General features: G+C 35.0%; 3 protein-coding genes across 3 annotated transcripts in view; all 3 read left to right on the plus strand.

Moving 5' to 3' along the window:
* The window catches only part of LOC144439731 (uncharacterized), a 28,359-nt gene extending 25,172 nt beyond the window's left edge, over positions 1–3,187 (plus strand). The window contains exons 5-7 of the mRNA XM_078128968.1: positions 1,560–1,730; positions 2,668–2,774; positions 3,029–3,187. Of these exons, the coding sequence (XP_077985094.1) occupies positions 1,560–1,730; positions 2,668–2,774; positions 3,029–3,187 (437 nt within the window). The remainder of the gene's footprint in view (positions 1–1,559; positions 1,731–2,667; positions 2,775–3,028) is intronic.
* A 2,201-nt stretch (positions 3,188–5,388) lies between these two features.
* On the plus strand, positions 5,389–10,687 carry LOC144439732 (uncharacterized). Its single transcript, XM_078128969.1, has 4 exons — positions 5,389–5,412; positions 6,691–6,981; positions 9,705–9,887; positions 10,190–10,687. The coding sequence occupies exons 1-4, from the start codon at positions 5,389–5,391 to the stop codon at positions 10,493–10,495; spliced, it is 804 nt and encodes a 267-aa protein (XP_077985095.1). The 3' UTR covers positions 10,496–10,687.
* A 352-nt stretch (positions 10,688–11,039) lies between these two features.
* On the plus strand, positions 11,040–20,262 carry LOC144440291 (uncharacterized). Its single transcript, XM_078129645.1, has 5 exons — positions 11,040–11,053; positions 12,643–13,132; positions 13,523–13,565; positions 17,162–17,243; positions 18,229–20,262. Exons 2-5 carry the CDS (start codon positions 12,704–12,706, stop codon positions 19,448–19,450), a joined length of 1,776 nt encoding a protein of 591 aa, XP_077985771.1. The 5' UTR covers positions 11,040–11,053; positions 12,643–12,703; the 3' UTR covers positions 19,451–20,262.
* Positions 20,263–22,221: the final 1,959 nt, after the last annotated feature.

Here is a 22,221-nt window from a genome sequence, read left to right on the forward strand (position 1 = left end):
AATATCTTTAGCAGTATGTTAACCAAAATATACAAGCAGGCATTATATTCATTTTATGTGGTTGCCCTCGAACATTTTAAATAAATGTTCATGAAACGTCTTTACTAAGGTAGATATCATTAACAAAATGACATAGCAGTAGAGCCAGAAAATGGAGAGATTGTCAAAGTCTGTATACCTGGGCAGGCTGAATGTTGCTTGCAAATACAAAGAAATATTTGTTGTGTGACAAGAACTTTTTATCATTATCAAAATTATTGAAGAAAAACTCGTTGTAATTAGTTTGGTAAACTACATATAAAGTTAAAAATATAAACTTTACTCTCCTATAATTTTTCACTGGCGAAGCCAAGTTTTATTTAGACCAAGGACATTGCAAAATAATGAAATGAACTATAATTTCACACCATGTTTTTAATCAAGTGTATAATGTATTAAGTCATGTCATTCATCTCAGTAATTTAATTTGATGGTAATGTTTTGAATTGTTTTGGGCATTTGTCAACAGCATAAACCTTTGACAAGGCTATTAAAAGTCGAGGTGTCATTGCCATAATTAAACCTTTGAATGTTTTTAAACATTATGTTCCCTTTGAAACAGCTCTCATGTTTTATTTCAGTACAGTTGTTGTCATCGACAGTGAAATGCAATGAGCAAGCAAATATATTCCCATATTTTTTTGTTTTATGTGTCTATGGCTAAATTTCACAAGATTTCACATAATGTGGTAATTTCGGTTACCATGGCTAGTGATGTTCATAGAATGACTTATTCGTTTTAACCAAAACATTGCATTTCAAGCCTACTTTATAGGTTTGTTTCCATTGAAACAACTATCCTTTTTAGACAATTTATTTTACAACAGATGTCAGACACACATACAGCATGCAAAAGTGATTTTTTCGGTTTTATCTTTTTAATGTTTTGTCTCTTTTTGCAAAGAAATCACATATTATGACTTTAGTTACCATGGCAATGGTTGTTATAATAATAATTACCGTTTAGAACTCAGCATAACAGACTACCCCCCAGGTAGGTAGACTACCTCAAAAGCCCATATACAACAACTGTAGAAAGACCCAATCACCAGTATGGGAAGGAATTAAAGATATCATATTTGATCAAAAAATTGCTATTTATACAAAATGACTCAAGATTTATAATGGAAAAACCTGAAAAGCTGGTCCTAAATATCAAAGCAATTTGATCGCCAGTTTCGGAGAAGATGTCAAAATTTTTATTTTTAATCAAAAATGTCCAAAATAATGTGCTAAATGAAAAGATACTCATATAAGCATAGCATGAACAAACCTTAATAGCCTCTCCCAAGGGATATTCACACCAAACATGTAAGCATTCAGACTGTTGGTTTATTTTGGAGAGAATGTATGCATTGTTCTCATGGGAACTACTATTTTGAATTGTGACTGTGATAAGAGCATGTTCCGTTCCATCACGGTCAACTGATATCATTCTAAAGATTCAAATGCTTCCAACTGTATACCTTTAGCAAATTATCAAATTATCTGAAAAATCTAATTTAATCTTGTTTCACTAGGAGCCACTTTCAAAGTAAGGCGTCTGCAGCAATTACTGTGCACTGTTATTGGAGTTCTGATGTTAGTTTTTATGTACAACCTAACATTAAGCAATTATGGGAATGGTTCTGGTAATACAGAGATGAGTGTACCATGCTACAAAGTGCAAGGGCCTACATATATTGATTCAGGTACATGTAACATACTGTCTTGTGTTTTGACAAAGTGTATAACAGAAGCTGTCTACAAACCTTCATTGTCGAAAAGCTTAGTTACACTGTTTTACTTCATTACGAGATGTATTTCATGTTTGATCATCAATAATCAGTGCACACACACACACACACACACACACACACACACACACACACACACATATATATATATATATATATACAGGTTTTGAAAATTTGAACCAAATTATATGCTATAGACCCTACAGAACTGTTTCGTGAGGTGCTACCCCTGATGAGTGAGGAATACGCACCTCACGAAACAGTTCTGTAGGGTCTATAGCATATAATTTGGTTCAAATTTTCAAAACCTGTATATAATTCGCTCTACTACCCGTATTGAGCACTTTTATGTGGTTTTATCTACATCCAGTCAATTATATATATATATATATATATATATATATATATATATATATATATATATATATATATATATATACATTCATAAATATGTAAAATAAGACACAATTATTAACTATAGCCCATTTACCTTCAGTGTATAATTCAATTGTACATAACAGTTCTATCTTGTCAATACAAAACATAATTTAAGAACAAAAGTTGTTTGAATGTCATGCTATACTTTTAATTATCAGTCAGACCACCCTAAATTATTTCAACATATTATGGTGTTCAACAGTTTTTTTGCTTGAGTTGACCTTACTAGATGTATTTCATTTTTGATGTTATATTATATTATATTATATTATATTATATTATATTATATTATATTATATTACAATAAATATTATTTATCTGGAGTAGCTGCAATAGCTCCAGTAATCAAATACAGCAACGTTTAACTCTGTTAATGGTGTGTTAGCCATTAATGTATATCTATTGGTACTTACCTAATAATGACGTGTTAAGTTTTTTTTCTTATCTCAAACAGGGAGTTTGATGAAAGCCCATCCATCTGTAGTGATGAATGTATCTATATGTACTCATACCAAGTATGACGATGAAAAGTGTGTCATCCATATATTACCAAAAGCAAAGGTATTTTCAGAAGTTTTATAAATTATCATATTGTTATCGATGTATTACAATAGTAAGGTATCATGTTAGACGACGGGTTTTTACAAAATTGCATCTGTTCTCCCACCTAAACTTATATTTTAGTCAGTGACATAAACCATCGTTGGTTTTACGGTATAAATATCTAAATGTATATTTAAGCTGAGTGGATAGGCTTGTCCCAAGAATTGTCACAATGCCATGATATTCAAGGCAATTGTTGAATTGCAAATAAGGTTAAACAAGTCAAGGCCACAGATCACTGTTCAAAAGAAAGGTTTAATCACAGGGGATTGGAATTGAAAGAGGCAGAATTACAGGCATACCGATTCAGAAAGTTATGGATGTATAAAGTGAACTTTGTTGGAATATGGAAGTATCCCCCACATGGTTAGAATATTTATCTTGTTAGGATTTAGATACTTCTTAGTGTTGGTACCGTAGCCAATTTTGCTATTCTATGCATATCTTTTGTTATTCTGTGTATATGGTGTGAACTGTTCCTTTTGTGTAGTTATAGCCCTCTGTGTTTTGTGTAGTTTTGCCACTATAGTGCTCTGAGTAGTAAAGTAACCCTACACTCTCTATGGTTGTATTGAGCCCACATTGCAATCTTTTGGTTAGAATGATCCCAGACAAGTAAGGAATTGTACCTCTATGTACACAGTTTCAGATCTATTTCTCATAAACAGGCAACTGAAGTTTTGAACATTTCACTTGGAGTATGTCAAGAGAAAGGTACTTATATTTGAATACTTGTTTCCGTTACTGAGTCTATAGATCCTTGAGAGACAGGGATACCCAGTCGTGATGGCAATATCACTACTGTCATGGCCTTATGGTAATTGTGCATTGATGAGTGTGTAGACATTGCCATTCCCACATTTCAGTTGCTCCAATGGTGGTTATTTTTACAAGCCCCCCCCCCCCCCCCCCCTTAAGCTGAATATCCATGAACAAATCAGCCATTGTGTTCTGTTTGTACTAATTGTAAAGTGCCTTCTCTGATTGGTTGCTATTTATATTCTGGAATGTAAAAATGACTTAAGCTAGACCCCAGGCGTTCGCTCTTGATTGCATCTTTCAGAAACAGAGTGCCGAGAAGAAAGCTCGAGGTCTAGCAGCTAGACTAATTGAAGCTGAGCACGAAGGGTACCATCGTATACATACATACATGCAGACAAGGTGTTATTGTATGTAATCACTGCTCAGTGAACACACCTCCATGTAAATATGTGATTATTCATGCTGCATATGTAAGTAACCAGGGACTATATGGGACGAATCCCCAGGACGAATCGAGCATGGACCAGTTACCCATCTATACTGCATAGTGCCTGTCTAGTTTGATTTAGTTGGAGTAGTCGAGGGTCCTCTGTTTTGATTGGTTGGTTGACTGACTGTTATTAAAGTTTTCCGGTACCTCTCTCGTTATCACCATGAAGGGAAGGCTTCGTCAGCACTACTGATTTAGTGTGTGGACCCTTTAGAGTGTGGGTGGGTGGGTGGTTGGGCGCTAAGTGTCCTGCTCCGCAGTGAGAAGGCACAATTATTACTATTTGATAAAACCCTTATAAATCACTTCTCATGAATATAGCTACCCATCTATACTGTGTAGTGCTTGTGAAGTTTGATTTAGTTGTGGAGTGGTCGAGAGTCCTCTGTCTCATGTATACCCTCTTCAATACTCACCAACCCACCTACCCCAACTTGAAAGCTTGACTGAGCAAACATTATCTATTCATTCAGGCATATTATTGACACTATATAGGGTGTTGATCTTGCCTTCTGTTGACTTTCACGAATTCTGTCATTCAATGTCTCTATATCTTTAGGCAGCGGGAGAGGGTGATGTTCAGCTGACAAAAGTTGAAAGAGACATCAGTTGAGTAGTGGCACTCCCGGCACTGCTCTGCTGGTAAGCAAAGACGAGGACACAGGATATCTCTTGGTTGATTTAGTCTCTATGAAAGCTGAAGGAGAGAATTGACAGAAAAATATGTGTTGAAACGTCAAAATAATTTATTCGTTTGTTATTACGTGATCCCATGGAACTTACAGTTACAAATGCATGTGTACACAAGCTTTACACGGAAGCATTGTCTCATTTGATTTATAGTTACATATAGCTGTAATTACTATACGTATATACATATCAGTCAAATATGAACTATTATACCAGTCACACATAAGAAAGTATTATGCAACCCAAGTCCAAATGTGTCTTTTAATCCTCGTTTCCTCTTTTGATGGGAAAACCTCACCCATTTCTGATCTCATTCATAGATTCGTAGATTCATTCTGACTATAGGCCTGTCTGGCCTCTACTCTCAGCACTGTGCTTATTAGTCCCCGCTGGACTGGGACTGGGACTTATGGATTGGGTTCCATCTGTCCGTGCGTCCATCTGTCCGTCCATCCATCCGTCCGTCTAGAGCCGTTTCTTGGAGATGCCTGGACTGATTGGTTTTCGAACTTGGTACAGGGGCAACATACAATGGCATACATATCAATTTCTTTCATGATACGATCCCATATGGCTGCCTAGCAGCCATTTTGTTTGCGAATTTTCCATGTACAACGCCATAACTCAGACATGCTTGAACAGATCTCATTCAAAGTGGGTAATATTATAACTAGGCAAAGCCCATAAGCTCATGCACGGCAGATTCACTTGTGACCGGCTGCCTGGTCCAGGGTTTGTGATCGTACACTTGATTTAGGTCATTTTCCGGGAGTGTTAACCATCAAAATTTATATATATATATATATATATATATATATATATATATATATATATATATATATATATATATATATATATATATATATATATATATATATATATATATATATATATCAGTGAGTATCAATTTGCTAAGCCAGTGCTCTACACCGCAGTGGCAGAGCGTAATAGTTGTAATAGTTTTGTAAACCAGATATATATATATATATATATATATATATATATATATATATATATATATATATAGTTTGCGAATTTTCCATGTCCAAAGCCATAACTCAGACATGCTTGAACATTCAAAGTTGGAATTAGCACAGTGTTCTATGACATACATGTGCATATCAATTTTCGTCGTGATACAATCCAATATGGCTGCATGGCAGCGATTATGTTGGCGCAGTTTTCATGTCCAAAGCAATAACTCAGACATGTTTGAACATGCCCCCCCCCCCCCATACTGTGAATAATAAAAATACAAGGGTAGGTTTTAAATTTCTCCGTTTATCTTGATAACTTTCAAACATCCATACAGTTTATGATGATTCAACCTTGGCTGGCAATTTGATCCGTATCTCAACTGATTGAGACAATGTTTTGGGTACTCGAGTCAGATTGCAGCTGCACAAAATTTGAAACTTCTAGGTCATATGTTCCACTCAAGATTTCAATTCTGTCAGATCTTACACGATGATAAGCTAATGAGGGGATCTTAAGCCACTGAAGTCTTTCAGGATAAGACATTTTGGAGAGACCTGGTACTTGTTTTGTCGCCCTCCTCAGTTTAATGCGTTCATCTAGTTTACTTATAATCGTCTTCATTTGCTTCATTTACAAGTTTAAAGTATAATAAAAGGAAAATCCAACCTACCTACTCTATTTCCTGAATTCATGTAATCACAAGCAAACGCTTTTTTATGTTATTTTTTTCCAAATCTATATTCTAAATTTGCGCTTTTCTTAAACATTTAGAAAGTATTTTTGATAAAGCCTGCTGTGACAACCTCGAGCTCAATGCTTGCATACTCTACTCACAAAATGTCAAAGTAAATAACAAACAGACAAGGACTACAGGTACTAACTGAGTATGTGTGTAGTGTACCTCTTACCTCAGTGACTTCCTTACTTGTGGTATTTTTTTTTAATTGTTCACAGACCAGGAAGTTGTTTGCATTATCCTTGAATTTCTACCTGGAAATACCGGAAGACGCCGTGGATGAGTTTTTAGAGCTCGCAATAGTACATCGCAGGAGTTTTGTTAATAGACCAAGACTGGATGACTTTGAATATATAGAATCTAGTATTATTCAACTCTTGCCACTCGTGCCAAACGTTACTGTTCCAATGAAACTTGGTTTTAGAAGTAATGGTCAGCATTCTACCCGTGTGTTCTTTATACTGAGAAGTGATGACGGGTTTATCTGGGAAGAACTTCCATGTTTTCAGGTATGTTATTAGCCATCCGTCAGCCAAAGCCCAAAGGGGGAATATCAATGAATCATGTCCACTTGTGCGTCCATCTCAGTGTATCAATCCATCCACGTGTGGGTAGATATTCATATATCTGACACCACAACGTAAGCCAATATGAATGAATGTGTATAGTGTTAAGTCAGACACTAATACTTGAACCTTCATCTTCAAGGTCAAATAGCAATTTTCTCAATAAAGTTAGAAATTAACACTCAGAAAAAAAATCAATTATTTGACTTATATCAAAGGGGCAATTCAGTTTGGTGGACGTAAATCTACACATTAAGAAAACACAAATTGCAAAGCAAAAACAAGCAAAACAGATTAAAACGAATGCCTTCCGTAAGGTTTATCTTGAGTGTTTTTGTTCCAACACAAAATAATTCTGGAATGCAAAAATCTTGCCTATAGTAGGCTATTAATACATGATATATTGTTTTTCTTTTTTGTGGCCTACAGACCTACTTACCGAAAATATGCCAATATCTTATTAAAACTAAAAGCTACATCAATACTATTTTCAGGACAGAAGCACTTTGGTATCGAAAACGTATGAACCAAATCATTGAATTTGAAGTGTGCGTTCCTCACACATTAATTACGTAAATTGCTCATTAATATTCATGAGAAATTTACCGAAACTTAATCAGTTCTTGCCATTACCGTATTAAATCAGCATGTGCAATAATTTTATTTGTCTAGCCAACACACGCACATACACACGGACGGACGGACGGACAAACACAAACAAACAAACAGACAGACAGACAGACAGACAGACACACACACACACACACACACACACACACACACACACACACACATTTTTGAAGTCGTCAATAGTAAAGTATAGTAAGTCCTTCATGTCACGAGATTTTGACCAGATGCGACACTAGACTGCACCAGGTGTACTCAAAGTTTAAATGTGTTTTTTTTTTTTTTTTTTTTTTTGGTTGTTTGTTTTAAGTCTACTCGTCTCCGGACATTTAGTTTGAAGTATAAAGTGTAGCTTCTCTGATAAAACTAATTATTTGAATAAAAAAATAATTGTTATGCACAATCATATGAACAAATTATGCAAATGAGCCCACCCTGCTATCAGACCAACCCATGGAGAACACTGGAACCACATTGCCATGCTTTAAAAAAAAAAAAAAAAAGCTGCAGTGAAGAACATTTTTGATTGTCAGGAATCACAATTCTTGTGTATATATTGGTAAAGTACCAGAACATTGGAATCTCTTTTTCTCCTCTCTGACTGTGCTGGGCATGCTGATAAACACACAATTTGTTCAAATAAACAGTTCAAACTAAATCTCGCCCAAAACACTTCGTACTCTGTCGGGTTACATCGGAATCAGTGTAGTGATCGCTAACCAATTACTTTAAATTTGCTACATGAAAGTTTTGTTAGTAATTTCTCACTGACACCTGCCCTCTGAAACATCAACTTTTCTTGGCAATTGTAACTGGTTAATTTTTCAGTTAAGGGCTACATCATGTATAATAGCTATAGCACAGAATGTTGCGTTCCAACAATATGTACGTGTAAGAACAAAGAAGATATGGCATTTATGGCACGATTGAAAGCCACTATTTACTATTGTGCACACTAGTATGTGCCATTTTGAAGATCTATTGATGATCTATCTTATGTGTTTATTACAGCTCAGAGACTTGTTGCTGGTTTTCAGAAATGATTTGATAACCAACGTCTCTAGGCTATACTTATTATTGAGTATAAAATAAACTTAGTTGTGAAAAGCTGCCAGCAATGTAACATAGTCTACTTAAGTTTACTAGCCTATTTGTAGTGGTTTATGTATAGTGTATTGTATTGTACTGTACTGTACTGTACTGTACTGTACTGTACTGTACTGTACTGTACTGTATTGTATTGTATTGTATTGTATTGTATTGTATTGTACTGTACTGTACTGCACTGTACTGCACTGTATTGTATTGTATTCTATTGTATTGTATTGTAGTATAGTGCAGTATTGTGAATTGTACATGTAATTTTAATGATGTAGTGCAGTTTACTTTTAGAGTAAGATAGAGTAGTTTAATGTAGTGTAGTGTATTGTATTTTCGAGCTCAAACGTCACCTTTTTGATCAGCGCGAAGAACATTTTCAGTTTTCAATTGTAGCAAGCATTTCTAGACTTCCTCTGATGTTCAAATATTTAAATCGTGCTACATAATTAAATTTTTAGTCACTATTATAGTCATTTTGGGTTTTGAATCGTAACATAAATACAAACTAAAAACGTAACCGTGCAGCATAGACATTTTCGAAACACGACAGTCACGGATATACATTTTTATATACTTACGATTTAAAACCAAAAACGCAGGCTAAAATTGTAAACGTGCAAGTGATTTAACATTTCTGAAAGTCGACATAATCGAACAAAAATGACTGCACGATACACGTTTTTGACACAATTGAAAACCAAAAATTTGACATAATTTAGAATCAACTCTCATCGTGTAGTCATTTCTATGAGTGTTTTGATTTTCAAAAATGTAAGTCGTTCTGCATGAGTACGTTTTTGTTTGCATCGATCGATGAATGATTTTCACAATGAATAATGAATAGTTGCTTTTACAGAAGTATAGTATACAATTGCGCTTGTATTTAGACATCATTAGGTTTTTTGTATATTGCACTATATATGTCTTTCATATTACAGCATGGTAATTTGACAGTTGTGCACATCACAAGACTTGGCTACTTCATTGTTAAGTCCAAACCATATAGAGAAAGATTGGTGATAGGAAAGAGTGACTGTACATATATTTCACCAGTCCATAGTTGTCTACAAATAAGCATTCCATCAAATGCTGTGCCACATCCACTGTTTGTCGATGTTATGGTAATGAAACAATCGTCATTTTTTTTACTAATTGTTAAATTCAAGATGAAAATCACCCGAGATTAAGAGATACCATCCTTGATATTAAATTTTGACTAAGAGCTAGGCCATTTGGTCAAAACACCTACAACCCGGGAAAAAATGTCTATCTGAGAAGTCGAATGGCTGAGTGACATTCTCATGGTTGCCTGTATGTTTCTCTATATGAGGAATAGTTCATTGGAAAAATGATCTGAATTGTGGTGTTTTCACAATGTCATATACATTTCTTAGCATTTTGCCCGACTTCTTTTTATTTCTAGTTTGTCGAACCAGATATGCAGTTACTCAGATCTACATTCCAGTCAATGGAACACAATGGCAATATGCCCATCAGTGGTCCACTGGTATACATTGAAGGACACAATGGACTACTGCTTGAGAAAGCGGTAAAATTATCATTTCCCATGCCAACTGCAGATAGAGTTGATGAAATATTGGACGAATGGCAGCTGAAAATCTTTGAAGATACAAAAAGTGACAACACATGGAAAGATATTACCAACGAGGTGCTTTACGATATTGGTACAGGCTGTGTCACTATTCAAGTCGGCCATTTTTCTGGGTAATGTATGGTGTACAAGACTCAATAACCACACTTATATGCAGTGCATGCTATCTTGTTAGTAAAATATGAAACAGAATGAGTGATTATTATTGACAGTTTGCAACAAGACATTTATCTCCTCATCATGCACTCACATATGTTCTGTGAAATGGGTTACCAGATTTTGGCTGAAACATCATTGGTATTTGTACTTACTGACAAAGAGACCCTTTGCTAAACCCACATCCATAATCCTTTAAGGTAATATTGCGCAATGTAAGATATTTCGAATGGTAGTTTATAAGTTGGATCTAAAATACGTCTGTCCAAACACACGGTATATTTGCCCAATATACGTGCATAGATTATAATCACTATCACGCCAGCACTGGGTTCATGACTACAGCATTTCAATAAATTGATTATTTGAGGTTCACCAAATATCATCATCGGTTTCTTAGACGTATTCCTTGAAAAAATAGATCTACAAGCGGGAACTTAACAACTGAATATTTTTTTCCAGTCTTGATATCTGTAGCTACCAGTTCCAATGGTATTGATTTAACTATGCTGTTCAATGGTAACTACATGGAATTAACTGGTTAATTTACATGCAGTCAGTTGCGATGCAAAATCCAGTTGCAATATTCTTTCTTGCCTTCTTTATTATATGACAATTTGGATATGTCCTAAACTGGAAAACTGAACAGCATTTTGTTTAACTGTGCATGTATATTTCCCTTACTTATAATGTACCAATAGATACAGTTCTCGACCTGACTCTTAACTTAAACCAGATTTAAACTGAATGCCTCCCGTAAGGGAATCACTTATTATGCAAATAACTCATTAAACTAAAAAAAACTATGGTAACAGGCTTCTTTTGGACAAGCTTTCTTAGGTTAATGTATGTACGAGTGTATGATACTGCTTAATGCAGTCTTAAGATATAGCCTAATTACCGAAAATCATTAATTATGCAAATTACTCATTAACACTGTAAGGTACATCAACTAACTTTATAGGACATACACAATTTGTTATGGTTAATATATGTACTGAATTGTATTGAAATTGAAGTATGCAGTCATAAGATATAGCCTAATTACCGAAAATCATTAATTATGCAAATTATTCATTAACACTGTAAGGTACATCAACTAACTTTATAGGACATACACAATTTGTTATGGTTAATATATGTACTGAATTGTATTGAAATTGAAGTATGCAGTCATAAGATATAGCCTAATTACCAAGAATCATTAATTATGCAAATTATTCATTAACACTGAAAGGTACACCAACAAGCTTTACAGGACATATGCGATTGTTATGGTTAACGTGTATACTGAATTATATTGGAATTGAAGTATGTATTTTTAAGATATAGCCTAATTACCGAAAATCATTATGTATATTATTCATTAACAATGTATGGTGCATCAACAAACTTGTTATGACATATGTGTTTTCTTATGGTTAATGTATGTACTAAATTATGTTGAATTTGAAGTATGTATTCTTAAGATATAAGCTAATTACCAAAAAATGTTAATTGTGAAAATTATTCATTAATGCTGTAAGATACATCAATGAAGTTTGTAGGACAAATGTATGTTGTTATGTTTAATGAATATACTAAATTATATTGAAATTGAAGTATGAAGTCTTAAGATATTGCGTAATTAGTTGATTTCATCAATATGCAAATTTCTATAATTAAACATTAACAGATCTGGCTCAAAACCTAATCAGGTCTAGCTATTACCCTAAAGATTATATATCTCAAATTTCGTTACAATTGAGCCAGCCGATATTTAGAAAATGATGACATAGACAGACAGACAGACAGACAGACAGACAGACAGACTGACAGACACACAGACAAACATTCCCCTTTTAATACCTCCCCTACCCTTACGGGAGGTAAAAATCAAACATATAGGCTACCTCATCGAGCATGCAGTAATCGATAATTATTGGCCCGAGCCAGACGCTATATTCCTAATAAATATCAATCAATAAATGTAATGGCAACCTATTTATAATCATGCTAAATGATTGCTGTGACGCAACGGTTTTGTAATGCAACAACGATGAATATTCCCTGTGCAACAGATGCATCTCTTATGTTTTAACCTAATTATTATGTTTTGTTCCACTTAGATATTCTTCATATTTGGTACCTGCTCTTGCCTTGCCAGAACAAGCTTCAGCCTTTATAGGAATGGCTGAAGCAATCAAAGACTATGTTAATAAAATGGTACACGGTCAATACCTTGTTAAATTAATCCTACTGCAAAACGAAAAAAAAACATATAACCTTGCAGTAGATTGTGTTGAAAGCAACAGACACAGAGAAAGCATTCTATACTTAGATGAATACGACTACAAGAAGGGAGACAGTATGCCAATTTCTCGGGATGTTATTGTGAAGAAAGGAGATGCAATCAAAGTAACAGTTGCACAAGACCTGGTCCTTAAGGATTACGAATTCGTTATATTGTGGTTCCAGCCATATCAGGATAATCACAGGACATTTGATGTAATGCCGAGAAAACCTAAAGTGAAACAGCTTAGGGGACGAGTTGATTTTATTGATGTCACTACTGATGCTATACATGACAATCTATATTTCAGTATTCTAGTCAACATGGTAAGCAAATAACTGTCATAACTAAATATTCCAATGAATGAGTTCATATTTTTAAATTAAAAGAATCAAAAGTAAAGGGCGACTAGGGCTCTCTAACCAACCGACATTTGTAATAATTGCTAATATTTGCAATAATAACTGTGACAAAAGTGCACAGACAGACAGACAGACAGACAGACAGACAGACAGACTAACAAACAAACAAACAAACAAACAGAAACGTGCTGTTTGGCAAATTTCCATAAATATGACATAATTTACCTAGCAATGAAGATAATGTCCATACCAATGGGGAAAATATGGTGTCCATAATTATTCAAACATATCACATAAACTATACAGTGACAACGCCATTTGGCTATATTTGCCTTGTACTTCCTAATTTTGTAGGATGAAGACCAGTGTGGTGTCCCGTGCTCTGCTGACAATTCAGGTAAAAGGTTATATATTATATTATACCATTATTATATCGCTGATGCATATCAAGAGATCCCATTTGTCAATACATCAAACTAACATGTCTAAAATAGTGATAATGCACAGTTAGGGCGACTCTAATTGCCCCTGAATGAGAATAATATATGCATTTTGATCGCTGTCGTCTGCATCCATCATGACCATGTCTTCCATGCCAAATGCTAATATTTTCTTAATTGGGAGAAATGAATATAATGTTGTTCTTGGCCCCATAAAATGCAGACGAAGTAAGGCAGATCGTGCACGTAAGTCTGTCACAAACGGGATCTAAATTGGGGCCATTCAAAAATGAACTTGCCAACTTCCGACTTCCAATTTCCAACTCTGTGTGTATATTTTGCTGTATACCAAATAGGCCAGGTTGTTATGTTTTACTGTATAACAAATAGACCAGAGTGGTATGTTTTACTTTAAACCAAATGGGCCAGGATGGTGTGTTTTACATATACCAAATGGGCCTGGATAGTAAGTCTTGATTTATACCAAATAGGCCACGATGGTACGTTTTACTTAATACCGAATGGGCCAGGGTGGTATGTTTTATTTTATACCTAATGGGTCAGGGTGGTATGTTCACATTTTCATAATTAAATTGTTATGTTTTCCTCAGGGGAAGCACAAACATCTACCCTAACCCCCCCCCCCCCCACGGACCAAATTAGAAGGGTGATAAATTACAAGTTTAATGCTTAGCTCGTACACGAAGGCTACATCTTCCATTGCACACACTATTGGTACACAGCTGTGGGTAATACACCCGTCACAGCTGTGCTCACATAGCTGGTACATAGCTGTGGAAAATATCCATGTTACAGTATTGCTCACATAGGTGGCGCATGGGTGAGGGAAAAAGCTCTTGTACAGGGGTGTTATAAAAACACATACTGCATTGCTATTTGCCACACCCATACTACATGGATGTTTGGCATACCAGTTGCACACATGTCACGTCTAGGTATATTGCATAGGTGTGCTGGTCAAAGCTGTTACACGGATATTTTTCACAAAGCTATTACAGGCCTCATGGCTCAACTGAGCTGGTACAACTGTGTGCACAATACTGTCCTAGGTATGTGGCTGTTAAAGGGATGTGCAAGGTTCTATGTGTACCCCTTGCTAATTTTGACCAGTTGACTGACGCTTATGCGTATATGTCGTGAACTTTTCAAAACCTCTGGGGACACCATACCCAGGGGTGGTTTATTGCATATTATATTATACCAGTACATTGATGGCGCAGATCGAGAAATCTGATTTGTCTAGACGTCAAACTGGCAAGTGTAAATAGGCAATAATGAACAGTTGGCAAGTGTCCAAATTTTGATGTTCGATGTTCGTCAACGAACATTGAAGTCGGCATTGATAGTGAACTATGCAAATTTTCAGAGGAGGATTTTTTCAATGAGACATTAGATTATTGGAGATAATGAAGGAAAGCAGCAGATTTATCGTATTTGTACAAATTATACCTACTAAGGTCAAGGCATGCACGCGATCGGTTTGTTGAATATCAACGTGCCATCATGTATATCGTCTCACTCCATCAAGTCGAAGCCAAGTGGGCACAGCTGCTGTATTCAATAAACGACTTCAAGTTTATACATTGAGTAAAACATGTATTTTTTTCATTACTGTATGCTGAGCTGTATACTGAGCCGATCAATGTACAGATTGTGATAATAATATCCCTAGAAACGAGTAGATAATATAAATCAAGTCGCTGCATGACGCTCGTTGTCAAGGGGTCTGTGAGATGAGCTGGCTTGAAAACTTTAGTGTTATGCAATTTGTTCATGAAACCAGAAAACGTTAGTTTTTATTCGTATCTTACTTAACCTTATTCGAGAATATAATAACGATACACCTCCCAGTGGGGGTGGTATATCGTTCGATTTTGACCAGTTAAGTCAGTATAGGCACGAGCAATAGCGAGTGCCTATATTTCGTTCACTGGTCACACACTCTTGGTATACCATCCCCAGGGGTGAGTGTTATTACTTTATTATTGCCGTGGTGTTAGGTTATATGTCTCAGACGGCAAGGGTATGATTGGCACTACGCGTACTAGAGTGCTGATGTATGCTTGTATGAAGTATAACTCAATATCAAGGTCATAAATAGTTCCAGGTTTATTTCATTGAATGTAATATATTATGATGACTCTCCACTTTGAAAACATTGGAAAGATGGGTGATCGAGTACATGACGTACAATACCAGATTTAATCTGAATGCCACCCCCCGAGAAAAACTCTAGATTTTTGGGCCTACACACATTGTTCGAATGGAAATTCTGTACCAATTACTCAAGGAAGGAATGATACGAAATTTGATGCTTAGGTAGTTAATGTATTGCCTACTTATTAATAAAATCATTATTTATGCAATTTGACCATTTAGCTTAAAGTTACATCATCAAGCTTTAAAATGACGAATGCAGGTGTTTACCATCAATGCATGTACTGATATGAAGGAAATTTAAAGCATATTGCCTAATTATTAAAATGATTATTTATGCAAATTACACATCACAATTAAAAAAGACATGAACAACAACATCAAACACATAAATGTGTAATGATTGGTGGATGTACCAGGTTACCAAGAAATTTGAAGTTTGTATTTTTAAGATATGGCCTAATTACTGAAAATGATTAATTATGCAAATTACTCATTACAGTTAAGAAAAACTATACCCATAGACTTTATAGGCTATGTGTGCTTGGTTATGGTTGGTGTATGTGCAAAATTATATGGATTTGAAGAGTGTATTCTTTAGATATAGCTTAATTCCTGAGAATCGTTAATTATTCGAATTATTCATTAAAAGTAAAAGCTATATAAACAAACTTCAAATGACAAGTTCACTTCTTTATGGATAACTTATGTACTAAATTAGATTGAAGTTGAAGTATGCATTCTTAAGTTACAGCCTAATTACCAAAAGTCATCAATTATGCAAATTGAACTGTTTAATATGAACAGATCTCGCTCAAAAACTAATAATTTCTAGCCATTACACTTAACATTTTATTTAATTAATATCATTATAATTGAGCCAGCTGTATCTTTTTTAAGAAAATGATGACACAGGCAGACATATAGGCAGGCAGACAGACAGACAGACAGACAGACAGACAGACAGACAGACAGACACAGACACAGACACAGACACAGACACAGACACACACACACACACACACACATATATATATATATATATATATATATATATATATATATATATATATATACACACACAGATAGACTGACAGACTGACAGATACACAGACAAACATCACCATTGTAATACCTTCTGTGCCACCTTTACGGCAGGTAAAATACTTTCAATTCACCCAAAGTTCAATCATTCATAACACTTTAGTGACAAATACATTCTGCAATGGTAACAGTAAAACTGTGATTTCGTTTCAAAATGATAATTTTCCTAAGCAACAATTTAAATATTATCAAGTTGAAGTTTTATTGTGATAGGGTACTTATCAGAATTTTCGGACATTTCATATCATATCTGTTATACTTTAACTTCCAGTTTCAATGCTTCAGTGGTCTGGGCATGTGCTGACAGATGGTATTCCTAAAGTGAAAAAACAAAAGAGAAACAAGAACTCAAGGTAAACATGAAAAGGGGCTTTTCGAAAAAAACAGGATATCAGTAACAATGAAGGTTATTTTATTATAAATATAAATATGTCATCAGCAATATACTCAATTGACTTCTTCAGTTGACTGAATGTTTTCGACAGGTGCTCCTATTTACATAAGCTTCAGAATTTTGAACCATCTGCTCGTATCCATGCAAAAGTTACAACTCTGTCCTGCTTGATAGCAGGCTTCACCGCCCGGTTCCTAATTGGTTCATGTCACTTACTGTGTAAATCCATCGTTACACGTTAGCTGTCGTTGTTCCTAATCGCCTCACACAACTTTCTGTGTAAACCCACCGTAACAGTGACACATTAGTTGGTACCCATCAATGCCTATTTTTTATTAAGCAACTGGGATCTGGCACCAATCTTGACTACTTTTCACGATAACTCAGACAGTGGGCATAGGGAGTACTGTCATGTAAGAGGATTTAGCTCTGTCCCATTGTCGTACACTGCAGCTTCTTTTATGTCACCATCCAAGATACACTACCAAGAGGATATTGTAAATAGCATGCAGCTCTGGTTTGCGAGAATGATATGTCCCTGTTTAAGTTGTGACCAGTATAGTGATTCTTACTTGTTCTGATTACAATCAAAATCAAGCCAGGTTTTAAAATCCGAAGTACTTGTCAATAACCATGTTATGTGATTAAAACTTACAGAAAACATTCAGTCCACTGAAGAAATCAATTGCATCTGGACGAAATATTTGGACAACGTTTTGCTTGTGATATAGTAACCTTTGATATAATTATGATACTAAGGGGAGGGGGTCTTTCTCTTTACATGATAAAAATAAGTATGAATGTTCAGAAAGATTTATTAGAGGTAAATATGGTACAGATCGGATGATTTATATCACTCTATACATGGCTATAAATATATCCTGCATGTTAATAATGCCTCATATTTTCATCTTACACATAATTATTTCTTTGTTTTTATTTAGAAGTGTGTTGATTCTGAATGACGAATGGGGCACCTCTAAAGGGGGGCTGTCTTCAGTGCATCGAATATTAACTCAGACGCTGTCTGAAGCGGGCTTTTCAGTATATGTTACTGCACTTGCTGTTACGGAAGAAGAAAATCATGATGCAGAGGAAAAGGGGATTAGGCTTATTGTTGCAAAGGGTCGAGATACTTTAAGCAACCCTACTAAAAAAGATTGGTTAACTGAAAGTCATGCCTATCATTTTCCAAGTCTGGAGAAAATACCAAATTTAGAAATTATCATTGGGCATGTACCACTGACATCTGCAGCTGCATTATCAATTAGAAGGGAGCGTCTGGAGGGATGCCAAGTGTTCCTTGTTAACCATGTCATCCCACAATCAACGGATATACACAAAGACTCTTGGGATCTTGGTAAAATTGAAGCTAAGACAAGCGACATCGTGGAACAAGCTGTGGATGCAGATATCATCTTCTCAGTTGGACCAAGAATCAGAGATACCTTTGGTAATGAGTTTAGAAAGAGGGAAAATATAAATCACAAATATTATATCCCATACCCCGAGGATGACTTCTTTCAAGTCAAGATTGAAAAGCCTGAAAAGAGTCACCCTTGCCATATTCTCACATTTGGTAGGGTGTCATGTGATAGTAATCTGAAAGGTTTTGACATAATTGCCGAAGCTCTAGGGAAGGTGGCCGATGATATCTATAAAACATCTGATAAATCTCTCGTGTGGAAGATACGCGGAATTCCTGAAGACCAACAACATAGGACTGTAAGCTGTCTTAACGAACACGTCAAGTCTCCAAATCTCAACATACATCCTGAAATATATGGTACCCACAAACAAATAGTCGATGATATAAAATCAAGCCATCTTTTTGTAATGCCGTCACGAAGTGAACCCTTTGGAATGGTGGCTTTTGAGGTAATGGCTGCTGGACTTCCATTGTTGGTTACACGTAATTCAGGCATTGCCGATTACATGAAAGTCCACTTTCCAGAATATAAAGAGTCAATGATTGTAGAAGTTGGGGTGAACGAGAAGGATCGTCCGGGAGATATTAATAAATGGGCAGAAAAAATAACCAAAGTTCTTATGAAGGATTATGAAGCTAAATTCACCGAGGCTCAAATTATAAAGAAGCGACTCCAAGAGAAGAAAGACAGTGATGAAGAATGTGATTTCAAGAAGATGGTTAATGGGCTTATTTAAAAGCAAGCAGTTTGAATAAGACATCAATATGCAATAGTGTGACACTGTCGTTTCATACGTATCTTTATTCACACATATCATCAACTGCTACTAATTTACAGCTAGAGTTAATGTCTCTGTCACATGGTTGTGATTTTGAATAATAGATTCTTTAGTTTAATGTACTAGTGACCTTTTGATGAATGGTGATGACAGGTATAGGTCACGGACCTTTTTGTGATGAGAGTGTGCTAGTTTACTTGCCTACAGCTAAACATCTGTTGAACTTTGTGTGTACCCAATCATCGTTAAGGAGACCCCTATAAATACCCTCTAAGCCAGTGATAACATACTTCTCCTAACTTTTAACATCAAGGCCTGAAGGTGAATACTGCTAGTTTAGTGCCGCTGACTTGCTGGCTACTGTGTGCTGCCGCATGGGCGTGAATTACATTCCACAACAAGAACTCAACCTACACCAACGGGACACTACGTTAATTTGCTAATGGCCTACGGAAATTGACTGTCCTTAGTACCGTGTAAAACTGGTGAGTTCATGACTTGTGGATAATTGTATACAAGACAATATGGACTGGCTGACAGCCATTTGAGCTTCACATTTCGCGTGTACAACCGTTTGCTGCCACGTGGACTTAGAATTCGCTAAATAATTAGTTAGTACCTGTCATCACCATAACTACGCATTTATAAGCTTTGTTCTTTATTTTGTACAACCTGACAAGTGTATCAGGGGATATGTATAGCACGTTCCGTTTCATTTTATGTAATATTATTTCATGGTCAAATACAGTATTCTCAATTGATATTTTGTTCTCTGTCGCTTCATTTATACAATACTCCATTCTAACCTTAGTTGTGTGTGTCACTCGACCATCTTGTGACAGTACCCAATTTTACCACAACATAACTGAGTTTCAGGCATATTAAAATGTCTGTCTGTCAATGTAAATAACTTAAAGTCAAAAACTACCAAACCAATTAACTTGGCCCTTGATTTTAGGGTCTAGTTCGGGAATTACTCAAGACAATATGATCACATCACAGGTATGTGATTTGTGTCAAAAATATCATTTTGGTCAAAACAAAATAAACTCAACCAGGTTTAAACTGAATGCCTTCCGTAAGGGCAAAATATTCAGATGTTCGATCCTACACACAATAATTGTTGGAATGCAACAGGAGATATTCACTTAGTAATGTTGAATTAATATTGAATTTAAAGTGTGTATTTTTAGGATACTGAAAAGCAACAGATATGTTGGGAGGGGGAGGGAGCATACTGTAGTATAGAGAATGGTGAATAGCCACATCCAAAAAAATATCATATATTGAGAGAGAGAGAGAGAGAGAGAGAGAGAGAGAGAGAGAGAGAGAGAGAGAGAGAGAGAGAGAGAGAGAGAGAGAGAGAGAGAGAGAGAGAGAGAGAGAGAGAGAGAGCCCATTATAGACATTTGATTTATACTTTTTCATGTATATTTCTTGTGGTATTACAAATTATAATTTTTCTGAATCTCCAAAGATTTATTAAATACATCTTTGATAACTTCTGATGTGTACTTTCTTCAAATGTTTTGCTTCGTATGTAGGTTAATTGTTTGTAATCTGTGTGTTGTACTTTAAGACGTTCTTTCTTATCAGCAAGTCTTAAATTTTGAATTTATTTTACTCAATATCAAAGGCACAGCTGCAACGCCAGATATAAAAAGAAGGTTAACTGCAACCATTGCTAAGATTGCTGTTGAATTTAATATGCGAGAGGTTATTAATGTGACTTTATTCAATGCACTAAGCATTATTTATAATCTTCTATAAGCTCAACATACACTTTATAAATAGTTAAATAATTCTTCTATACTTTGTTTTTTTCACTAATCATATATTGTATATACATATTTTTATCAATAATTATATCAAAATATTTGAGATCCATTGATATAATTCTTTTTAGTGTAATTGTAGATATATCTACTAGACGATTGTATTTTGTCCTTGAAACTAAATTTGTACTATTAGAACCTTGATATAGAATTTCAGCTGATTTATATATCTTGATGATTATTTTGGCTCGTGTATGAGATGAACTCATTAATGATATGTTATTAAATAATAAATCATATTCTCCCTCTAGATCTGTATTCATTTTGATGCAATCTATCATTAATGTATCTTTAGCTATTATTCTATTAACATTTGTATGGATGACGCATGTATAGATAATTTTGTTGGATTTTAACTTTTTAACTCCAAACACTTTCCTTGTGTGTCATAGTATAAGGACATATTATATAATTCACTTTCTTCTTTGATTGAGGGTTATAATGATTGCAATACAATAAACCAATATTAATGATACACCTAAATTTGTTATTTGATTTCACCATTGCATATTTTGGCGTAATTTGAAGATGTATATTTGGATCTATGTAATCAATTTTATCTAATCTAGGATCTGGAGCAGTATTTCTATTATTATTTCATCTACACAATCCAAATTCATAAGAGTAGTAGTATGTGCAGCTGGTTTCAATTAAACTATGCATGTGTTGTTGTTTCATTGTAGCACAAAGTCATTGTTGTGGTTTATATTTACATTCACTCCTTTTACATCAATATCTTGGAGATCATCCAACCTATACTTTTGTAAGTACATACCTAAACCGTAATTTGAAGGCATTATATAGTATATACGTTTATTATAGTAATGAAAATTCATATAAATTCAGTGCATCTCAACCAAAATGCTAATGATGTAAATATTCAGTTTCATGAAA

The sequence above is a fragment of the Glandiceps talaboti genome, chromosome 9 (assembly GCF_964340395.1).
Source record: "Glandiceps talaboti chromosome 9, keGlaTala1.1, whole genome shotgun sequence".
Lineage (NCBI taxonomy): Eukaryota > Metazoa > Hemichordata > Enteropneusta > Spengelidae > Glandiceps > Glandiceps talaboti.